At 43.6% G+C, this 11,332-nt stretch overlaps 1 protein-coding gene across 1 annotated transcript; it reads left to right on the forward strand.

Moving 5' to 3' along the window:
- Nucleotides 1-5,703: 5,703 nt before the first annotated feature.
- Nucleotides 5,704-11,109, forward strand: pe2r4 (Prostaglandin E2 receptor EP4 subtype). Its single transcript, NM_001173955.1, has 2 exons — nt 5,704-6,761; nt 9,785-11,109. Exons 1-2 carry the CDS (start codon nt 5,970-5,972, stop codon nt 10,409-10,411), a joined length of 1,419 nt encoding a protein of 472 aa, NP_001167426.1. The 5' UTR covers nt 5,704-5,969; the 3' UTR covers nt 10,412-11,109.
- The last annotated feature ends 223 nt before the right edge of the window (nt 11,110-11,332 follow it).

Genomic DNA, 11,332 nt, shown 5'->3' on the forward strand with positions numbered 1-11,332 from the left:
GACGTGGCTTCAGTTCATGTCAGGTGTCACGCCCTGATCTGTTTCACCTGTCCTTGTGCTTGTCTCCACCCCCCTCCAGGTGTCATCCATCTTCCCCATTATCCCCTGGGTACTTATACCTGTATTCTCTATTTGTCTGTTGCCAGTTCGTCTTGTTTGTCAAGTCAACAAGAGTTTTGTCTCCGCTCCTGCTTTTTCCCAGTCTCTCTTTTTCTCGCCCTCCTGGTTTTGACCCTTGCCTGTCCTGACTCTGAGCCCGCCTGCCTGACCACTCTGCCTGCCCCTGACCCTACCTGCTGTCCTGTACCTCTGCCCCTACTCTGGATTACCGACCTCTGCCTGACCTGACCCTGAGCCTGCCTGCCGTCCGGTACCTTTGCCCCACTACTATGGATTATCGACCCCTGCCTGCCTTGACCTGTCGTTTCCCTGCCCCTGTTGCTGTAATAAACATTGTTATTTCAACACAGTCTGCATTTGGGTCTTACCTGAAACTTGATATCAGGAGAGAGTTGACAATGCTAGTGGAGTGGAGTGGTTATCATCTCTTAATCAGGGAACAGGAGGGGATTTAGCTGGAAATACAAATAGCAGATACATTCCATTACAGCTGTGCCATCGTAGGTTTGAACAACAAGTTTCTCCATGAAGTTAAACTCAGACGTCTCAAAATGTACAAAGTCAAACACAGACTGTGCATCTCGCCCACTTGACACATCAAAGTAGCACAATAAATGTTCCTGAATAAAGCCCTGATCATCCACATACCTGACGATAACCGACAACTGCAAGCAGACTGGTGGCACCATAGGTCCCAGAGTTTTTCCTTATCTGTTAACCTAACCAAGAAAACTCTGGACACTATAAGGTATGACAGTGATTAATTAGTTGTAAAAGGTTTCATAAGGGCTATGATGGGACGAGTTTTTCCGAATCAGTTCAACTGGTTTTAAAAAACTCCTGCAAAACAAACCTGGCCCTGGGTGAAAACTCTGTCAAACTGAAGCAACCTTATACTTTATTATATTTAGACTAGATTGGTAGGGGGATTTCCTCCACCCAGACACAGACAACAACTGATAGAAAATAGAACTCACAGCTTGCATATTTGCATCGTGCACACCCATGCAACTGTAGTCTTTATAAAACATGTACTCACATCTGTCATTACTATTATGTTGATTGATTCATTCCAATTAATAATTTTGGATTGAAAATGTATAGGCAGCCTAGCTAGCTCAAAGTTGAATATAAACCAAATTTGATTACAATCACATTTTCTCCTGAAACACAAATGGACTATAAATACATAATGTGACCAATTAGTTTACCCTGACCAGATGGACAGCGCACATAGCTGTATGCAGCTGCTCTTATGAGTAACCTACAGTTGATCAGACTGAAAAATTGTCTCGTTTTCATCCCATACAGCATGTCAGATCTCTAATGTTTAGGTGTAGTTTAGGCTGCTGCAACATTTATGTCATGAGTTTTTGCTTGTGTCTGTCCAGAGTGATTATTTGTTATCATCTTTGCTAAATAAATACCGGAGGAAAGTGAAAACCCCTACTTGAGCACGCAGGGAAAAAGAATTGCTGCATCAACCTCTCTTTAATCTAACTTTGAATGGATGATACGATGGAAGATATCAAATCCTTCTGAATTGATTTCGAACTCCCAGAAAAGACAGTCGAAAGTTCCATATGTTCAACAAGTAAAGCGTTGTAACGTGCAATTACCACTGCAAGCTCCTTGTAGTTGCCCTTGTTATCGGGAACTTTCCCTCTCGTCATGTCCTCTAAAAGACAATTCTTACATGCCCAAAAACACAAATCAAATCACATTTTATTTGTCACATGCACCTTACAGTGAAATGCTTACTTACAAGCCCTTAACCAACAATGCAGTTTTAAGAAAATCCCTAAAAAAGTAAGATATAACAAATAATTAGAGCAGCAGTAAATAACAATAGCAGGGCTATATATACAGGGGGTATCTGTACAGAGTCAATGTGCGGGGGCATCGGTGTCGAGGTAATTACGTACATGTAGGTAGAGTTAAAAAAGTGGCTGGCGTAGGGGGGTGGGGGTAGCAATGCAAATAGTCCGGGTAGCCATTTGATTAGCTGTTCAGGAGTCTTATGGTTTGGGGGTAGAAGCTGTTTAGAAGTCTCTTGGACCTAGACTTGGCGATCCGGTACCGCTTGCCATGCGGTATCAGAGAGAACAGTCTATGACTAGGGTGGCTGGAGTCTTTGACAATTTTTAGGGCCTTCCTCTGGCACCGCCTGGTATAGAGGTCCTGGATGGCAGGAAGCTTGGCCCCGGTGATGTACTGGGCCGTACGCACTACCCTCTGTAGTGCCTTGTGGTCGGAGGCCGAGCAGTTGCCATACCAGGCAGTGATGCAACCCATCAGGAGTACAGGAGGGGACTGAGCATGCACCCCTGGGGGGCCCCCGTGTTGAGGATCAGCGTGGCGGATGTGTTGTCACCTACCATTACCACCTGGGGGAGGCCCGTCAGGAAGTCCAGGATCCAGTTGCAGAGGGAGGTGTTTAGTCCCAGGGTCCTTAGCCTATTGATGAGCTTTGAGGGCACTATGGAGTTGAACGCTGAGCTGTAGTCACTGAATAGCATTCTCACATAGGTGTTCCTTTTGTCCAGGTGGGAAAGGGCAGTATGGAGTGCAATAGAGATTGCATCATCTGTGGATCTTTTCGCGCGTTATGCAAATTGGAGTGGGTCTAGAGTTTCTGGGATAATGGTGTTGATGTGAGCCATGACCAGCCTTTCAAAGATTTTCATGGCTACAGATGTGAGTGGTACGGTTGGTAGTCATTTAGGCGGGTTACCGTAGTGTTCTTGGGCACAGGGACTATGGTGGTCTGTTTGAAACATGTTGATATTACAGACTCAGACAGGGAGAGGTTGAAAATGTCAGTGAAGACACTTGACAGTTGGTCAGTGCATGTTCGGAGTACACGTCCTGGTAATCCGTCTGGCCCAGTGGCCTTGTGAATGTTGACCTGTTTAATGGTCTTTCATCGGCTGCGGAGAGCGTGATCACACAGTTGTCCGGAACAGCTGATTCTCTCATACATGTTTCAGTGTTACTTGCCTCGAAGTGAGCATAGAAGTTATTTAGCTTGTCTGGTAGGCTTGTGCCACTGGGCAGCTTTCGGCTGTGCTTCCCTTTGTAGTCTGTAATAGTTTGCAAGCCCTGCCACATCCAACGAGCGTCAGTGTAGTACGATTCGATCTTAGTCCTGTATTGATGCTTTGCCGTTTGATGGTTCTTAGGTGGGCATAGCGGGATTTCTCATAAGCTTCCGGGTTGGAGTCCCACTCCAAGAAAGCGGCAGCTCTACCTTTTATCTCAGTGCAAATGTTGCCTGTAATCCATGGATTCTGGTTGGGGTATGTACGTACAGTCACTGTGGGGTCGACGTCCTCGATGCACTTATTGATAAAGCCAGTGACTGATGTGGTGTACTCCTCAATGCCATCGGAAGAATCCCAGAACATAATCCAGTCTGTGCTAGCAAAACAGTCCTGTAGTTTAGCATCTGCTTCATCTGACCACTTTTTTATAGACCGAGTCACTGGTGCTTCTTGCTTTAATTTTTTGCTTGTAATCGGGAATCAGGAGGATAGAGTTATGCTCAGATTTGACAAATGGAGGGCGAGGGAGAGCTTTGTACGCGTCTCTGTGTGTGGAGTAAAGGTGGTCTAGTGTTTTTTTCCCTCTGGTTGCACATTTAACATGCTGATAGAAATTAGGTAAAACTGATTTAAGTTTCCCTGCATTAAAGTCTCTGGCCACTAGGAGCGCCGCCTAGATGAGCGTTTTCCTGTTTGCTTATGGCAGAATAGCGCTCATTGAGTGCGGTTCTAGTGCCAGCCTCGGTCTGTCGTGGTATGTAGACAGCTACGAATAATACAGATGAAAACTCTCTAGGTAGATAGTGTGGTCTACAGCTTATCATGAGATACTCTACCTCAGGAGAGCAAAACCTTGAGACTTCCTTAGATATTGTGCACCAGCTATTGTTTTAGCTAGCAGAACGGAAGGCAAGGGCAGATTAGCCACTCGTCCCCTGATCCTCACAAGGCATCCTGATCTCTTTCCACGAAACCTATGTTTCCTTTTTCAGCGAATCACGGGGATCTGGGCCTGGTCGTGTGTCTGTAGTATATCCCTCACGTCCGACTCATTGAAGAAGAACTCCTCGTCCAATTTGAGGTGAGTAATCCAAGTTCTGATGTCCAGAAGATCTTTTCGGTCATAAGAGACGGTAGCAGCATCATTATATACAAAACAGTGGTGTTGATAAACCGCTTAATAACATCCCTGTTTCTTCTTACTTTCTCGTTGTGTTGCACAGTTTCAATACGCAGACCTTCGTCATGATCGATACGGCTTTTTCCCAGAAGCTTGAATCTGATGTGGGCATTTATATGCCCCCTGCTTTTGTTTTGCAGTTTAGCTGAACGATGGATGTTCTTCTGGTCCCTGTACCCCCCTTTCGCCCAAGGCTCTTTCTTTCCAAAAAGCAGGCAAGGCCAGCAATACAGGCAGCTTGATGAAAGGCTCCCTGTTAAACAGCTATACTTTTGATTCCAATTGGTATTGAAAGCCCACTCACATTTTCATCCTTCTTCATGAAACTGATCTCAGACAGAGGTCTACCCTTGGTTTTAATTTGTACCTTTTCCGAGTAACCCAGTGAATGAAAGGGGTTCTTCAACAAAAAGTCAACAACATTTTCAGTAGGGTTGGTGGCGAAAAACGGCTGGTAGCTAGCTGCTCGGGCTGGTAGCTAGCTAGCTACTGCTACTTGCTACTGAAGTTAGCAAGGCAAATTGAAATAAATTGCACTAACTGGACACAAAAATAAAAATATAAAACCAAGAAAACTATTTATAATCTACCTCCTCCGTCTCCTGTATTTTGAAGAAACTAATTTGAATTTAATAATATCCAAAAAAATGCTCAACTATCACTTTTCAATCTCTATCCAACAATGTCATCAACTCACCAAGCTTCTCAACACATAACCCCCCCATAATGCTCTCCGGCACAACCCCAATACAACACACTAGGTTCATTCTCTGATTCTAATCTTATGATTGGATGGACAACATGTCAGTTCATACTGCAAAAGCTTTGATTGGTTGGAGGTCATCCCCCGGAAATGGTCATAATTACCATGTAGGTCTATGGAAGGGGGTGAGGCCTACAAGCCTCCTTGGTTTTGTAGTGAAGTCGGTGTACACAGAGGAGGACAGAAGCTAGCTGTTCTCCGCCTACATCATGGTGCTACCCCCAAGAGAGTGCTGTTGAAGTTACTAAAGAGCTTCATTGCAAAACAGTGTGTTTTAATCAATTACTTGGTGACATATGAATATATTTAGTATAGTTTTATCTAAAAAGGATAACTTTTTTAGTGTTTCACTATTTTTATTTTCTATGAAATTTCACTAAGGAGGATGGTCCTCTCCTTCCTACTCTGAGGAGCCTCCACTGTTGGGATATCGCTTTTCAACAGTAAAAGTAAAACATTTGCTGGAGGACGTCTTTAAAGCTGCTCCACCTTTTATAGTACAGAGCCTCTGCTTCAAACTTACAAGTGAAGGGAGCGACGACAGAGGAGGAGTTGAACATGTTGAACACTGCAGCGCGGTGTGCAGAACGCCTAAGACAAAAACACTTCGGATAGTCAAAAACCTAAAGTTAGCGACTAACAGAAGAGACGAAAGTGTACACGGAGACATTCGTTAGAGTGGTTATTCGAGTGCGTAACGTTTAGACAAGATAATGGGAATTGGGTGGATTTGCACGTTATTGAGCAACTTGGAGAGCACGCACCAACGAAAGGGTAACTATATCTTCTACATGCCAACGGTTTGGGAGAGAACACTGAAGAAGAACTGACTATTTCGTTCCACATAGACAGTTACAGAATAATGTCGGGTATGAATAACGGCACGATGACAAGTGGGCCCCGGGAGCCTACTATCCCGGTGATTATGTTTATATTCGGAGTGGTGGGGAACGTCATCGCCATCGTGGTGCTTCGAAAGTCTCGGAAGGAACAGAAGGAAACCACCTTTTACACCCTGGTTTGCGGGCTTGCAGTGACCGACCTTTTGGGCACGCTACTGGCCAGCCCCGTCACCATCGCCACCTATGTGCAAGGGAAGTGGCCGGGTGGAGAGTCACTGTGTCAGTACTCCGGCTTCATCCTTCTCTTCTTCTTTCTAGTCGGCCTCAGCATTATCTGTGCCATGTCCATAGAGAGATACCTGGCTATAAACCATGCGTATTTCTACAACCATTACGTGGACCAAAGACTTGCGGCGTTGACGCTTGCGGGAATCTACATTTCTAACGTGCTGTTCTGCGCGCTGCCTGCCATGGGGCTGGGGAAAGTGAATAAACAGTTCCCAGGGACCTGGTGCTTCATCGACTGGCGGACTAATGACTCCGCGCACGCCGCCTTCTCCTACATGTACGCCGGGGTGAGCTCCTTTCTTATCCTGGCCACGGTGATATGCAACGTGCTGGTATGCGGGGCGCTGATTATGATGCACAAGCGGTTCATCCGCAGAACATCGCTGGGTACGGACCAGGGAGGACGCATAGCGGACCTGAGGCGCAGACGGAGCTTCCAACGATTGGCCGGTGCAGAGATCCAGATGGTAATTCTGCTCATCGCTACCTCCGTGGTTGTTCTCATCTGCTCGATACCTTTGGTGGTAAGTTGACATCTTGCAAAATAAGTTTTGCAATAGTTAGACAGATTTTTTTTAATTTTATTTCGCAACATGTTGGTCTCTCTTTTGTGTCTTTCGTTGTGTGTGCGCAGGAATGGATAACGTTCTGGTTGGTGTGGTGTCATTTGTAACAACTTGATGCGTCAGCATACGCATTCCTAATCGGAGGGAACATGCCCAAAATGTGCATTAAAGAAAGGTCTTTAATATTTAGTAAATTAGCTCCTAATCGAATGAAAGATATTGATAGGCTTGATTATAATTCATGTGTAATTAATTAACGTGTTATTGCACTGTTATTGTTCAGACGTTTGTCTGCTGAGGTGTTGTTACTATGTTAACTCTAATGTCAACTTCTGGCGATCTTGCCATTAGAAACATTTCCTTACTTTGAGAAAAATAAGAACAAATAAATATAATCGATCTATTGATAATTTTTGCTTTTATCTTTAGATACAAAAGTCACCAGTAACAAAACTATAACCATAACAAAACCTTAAAGAAAAGCCCTTGGATTAATAATATTTTATATTAATATCGAATTTGATAGCATGAATAGCAAGTATTTGTGATTTAGCACACAGATAAGGAAGACAGGCTAATTCATGTTTTGTGTGTGTTTGTGTGTACCTCATCGATTGGTGGTGTCGCCTTGTTAGTGGGTATGTGTTGCACCTGTGCTGGCTTGTCCATCTTGTTGCAGGGGGGTGTTTCACCTGTGCTGGCCCAGGTGATGTTTGGGTGTTGGTGTGGGGTTTTCTTTTTGTTTTCCATTTGCTAGCCAAATTTGTGCATCCATGGTGGGAATATTTTAGGGTACATTTTACTAGTTGCTTGTCAACTTTCAGTGGAGACCCCCATGGATGGCCTTCAGAACCCCTTTTGAACACCTTGTTTGGTTGTCAGTGATTTTCCTTGTTAGTTCCCTTTGTTGTGAGTGAAATTTTGTCTTGTGGGAACGTAACATCATCCACTTGTGTCTTATGGGATCGGCCTGTCTACTGCTCGGCCAGTGTCAACCATTTCCACCAAACTTTGTCTTCTGTTCATACTGTAAAACCAAATATATTAAAACAAACTATTCTAAAAATCAAACTGCAACAAAGCATGCGGAGAAACATGATAATGAGGCCCCTCCCTCGTCTTTTTCACTCAGAGAGTTAACGGAAATGAACTCAACACAGTTGACTAACAACAACAGCACTCGATTGAAAAGATGTCTTGAGTCAAATGTCCTGTTGAGTGCTGAAATGTAGGTATGGTGACAGACATGCCTTACACTGATCTGAATAAAAGTTATGGAAAGTCACATCAATTTGTAATGACTAAATGCACTCTAAACAGGATGATGGGAAAGTAAACACTAGTGTTTGAAATCGGATCACTTAGGAGATATACAGTAGGTGTTCTCCTGATTGGAAACTGACTGGAAAAAGCTGACAATCATGTTTAATCTTGCATTCTAAACAGCTGTGTTTAAGATGAGAACACTTATTGGCAAATCTAAATGCCTAATGTTGAAGTTTTAAACACTGACGTTTACGTTATAAACGTGTCACGTTTTATGGTTTTACAGTGCAAAGAATACTATAAGCCATCCTGTCCCCATGCACTGCATGAGAGTTACAAGAGGATACTGTAAGGACAGAGTCACTAGAGACTGTACATCCTACACGCTTCAAAAACACTCCACAAAGAAAATGAAAAAACAAACTACAAGGTACTGAGGGAAAAAGTTCTGAGGAGGACCAATGATATATTGTGTTCTATAAACCATCCCCATGCAGCATTTGAGAGTTACATGTAAGGACAGATCCACTAGAGACAGTACATTATATCCCGCAAACTTCAAAAACCCTCCCCTAGAAAATAAAACCCCCAAAATATTAACTGAGGGCTTAAGGTCTGAAGAAGACCCGTTGGTCTATAATGAGATTTTATTGTGTTCTATATGCTGTCCCCATGCGCTGATTGAGAGCTAAGGACTGAGCCACTACAGTACATCCTGCAAGCTTCAAAAACTCCACCAAACAAAAACGAAAAGACTAGCTGAAAGAGACCCTGTAAGGGCGGCATGTAGACTAGCGGTTAAGAGTGGTGGACCTGTAACAGAAAGGTTGCTGATTTGAATCCCTGAGCCAGCAAGGTGGAAAAATCTGCCGTTCTGCCCTTGAGCAAAGCAATTAACCCCGAATAACAACTGCTCCCTGGGCGCCGATGACGTGGATATCGATTAAGGCAGCCCCTCGTACCTCTCTGATTCAGAGGAATTGGATTAAATGTAGAAGACACATTCCAATTGAATGCATTCAGTTGTACAACTGACTAGGTATCCCCCTTTCCCTGTAGTTCAATAATCACTGTCCTTAGAGTTCTCCCTCCTACTATATTTACCAGTAACAACCTTATCATATAGGCTAGTTACTTTACTTCACTTGTTTTGACATTGTGAGTCAGAAATGCTGTTGATTGGACCCAGGGGAGAGCCAATGGCCAGAGACGTTCATATGATTGATGATTAACATGGGGAGTGGGGTTGTGTTTTCATTGGCTCTTTGCCCAGGCTTCCGTGCCACTGCCTGTTAGGCTGATACTATTGCTCCTAGTACACTCTAATGCCCATGCTCATCTTATGCCAACATTACAACAGCATAGTCAAATAGGTTAGACGTTTTTCAACCATGATAGTTTGTTCTGTATGTCCGGTATGTATATTTTTTCTTGCACTGCAATAACATGAAGAACTGCTAGGTTTAGATTAATGTTATTCATGTTTGAAGAAGAAAGCGGGCTTGAACGCTACTTCAAATGGATTTAATTAAAGTTGTTCAACAGGATTCAATAGGAATTCAATCATTTTGTAAATGTTAGTAATTTAGCAGATGTTCTTATCCAGATCCTATTGAACACACCTATTGAAGCTTCCAATGTACATCCTCCTCATAAATACACAGAATAACCAATAACCCTTCAACCCTGTCCATCTCCCTTCCTTCCTCCCTCAGCTGCGGATTTTTGTAAACCAGCTGTCCAGGGTAGAATTTGACGCCCGTTCAACTCCCATAGAGAAGAACCCAGATCTCCACGCCATCCGCATTGCCTCCGTCAACCCCATCCTTGACCCCTGGATCTACATCCTGCTGAGGAAGACCGTCCTACTGAAGCTGGTGGAGAAGATCAAGTATCTGTTCTGCCGCCTGGGCAGCCATGGGCGGGGCTCAGGGGTCAGCGGTCAATTCTGCTGTGGAGGTGAAAGTCATCAGAATTCGTCCATCGTGTCCCTGGACTCCCCGTCACTAGTGTCCCGCGAGTTGAAGGATGTCATCAGCACCTCGCAGACATTTCTTTACCTTCCAGAGGGGACTAAAGGGGGGCTGGGGGGGTTTAGAGGGACAGGGGGAGAGGGAAGACCTATCCTCCCTGCTGTGGAGCGCTCCCTGCTCCAGGACCAACAGACACAAGCGGGTAAGGGGATGCAAAAGGATCCCAAAAAGGGCCCCAGGATATCAATGAGGTCAGAGGGGACAGTTGACCCTTCACGCCTGAACAGGGTGCAATTGGACCGAAAGGACAAGACTCTACATGTGACATTTACAGACGAGACACTGAACTTACAGGAGAAATGCATCTGACGAACACAAACACAAACTCAGCCAGAGTGGCTGATAACACAGAAAAGTCACAGAGGGCAGGGGAATTTAGGACTTCTAATAGCCTAAAAGGTTGGGACTTCTGAATGGTTGAACTGAAATACACGTTGATAAACTGAACTCACAGGTGAAGGAATTCTGGGAGCTGTGCAAACACACGGTTGGTTTTATTGACAGCTGACACGATAAGAGGAGAAATAGTAATCGTTCTATAGTGATTGTGTTATTCTTCGAACTTTGAGTTCATCGGTGATGCTCCAAAATGGAATGTCAGTCTAGCAGAAACATGATGTCCTGTTTAGGGTTTGGACAAAATGGAAACACGGTGCCAAAGTGGATTGTAGGAGATTGGATCTATTGACATGGATGGATCTATTGTATATGTCACAGTCTTATTACAAGAATACCAATATAATATACCAGCACACACATCAGTAATGAACATAAAATGTCATATGAACTTTTATAAAGACTATAAGGAGATTTCATTGCACTTTTCAAGAACTCAAAACCATTGAAAGGCTGTCAGAATGCTATCAGTATAGAATGTTGCTTACCACTGACCTCCACTACTACAAACATTGTGATATACTGTAAATAGTCATTAGGCTACAATGTGAACTTTGTCCCATAACATTAACACATTTTTTAATGAAAAAATAAATGTTTCTTCTCTGTGAGAAGGTCCAGTTAGTTTGTATCCATTTAAAATTGTTACAAAATGGATTGAAACGGTATGCTACATTTCAACATTTGCATCATATTGGTTAACTTGGCAGCTCCACAACAATGCCTGAAATATACAAATCAAGCAAGAATATTGAGCATATAATTCCGTTACTTGTACTGAGCTTGTATGATTGAAATAACAAAGATTATTTAAATTGCTGTCTTTTGTTTTGT

This window comes from Salmo salar, chromosome ssa11 (assembly GCF_905237065.1).
Source record: "Salmo salar chromosome ssa11, Ssal_v3.1, whole genome shotgun sequence".
Taxonomy (NCBI): Eukaryota; Metazoa; Chordata; class Actinopteri; order Salmoniformes; family Salmonidae; genus Salmo; species Salmo salar.

Coding starts and splice junctions, on each gene's coding strand:
- pe2r4 (NM_001173955.1), top strand. CDS start 5,970: ATGTCGGGTATGAATAACGGCACGATGACAAGTGGGCCCCGGGAGCCT. Junction 6,762..9,784: donor TCTGCTCGATACCTTTGGTG/GTAAGTTGACAT, acceptor TTCCTCCCTCAG/CTGCGGATTTTTGTAAACCA.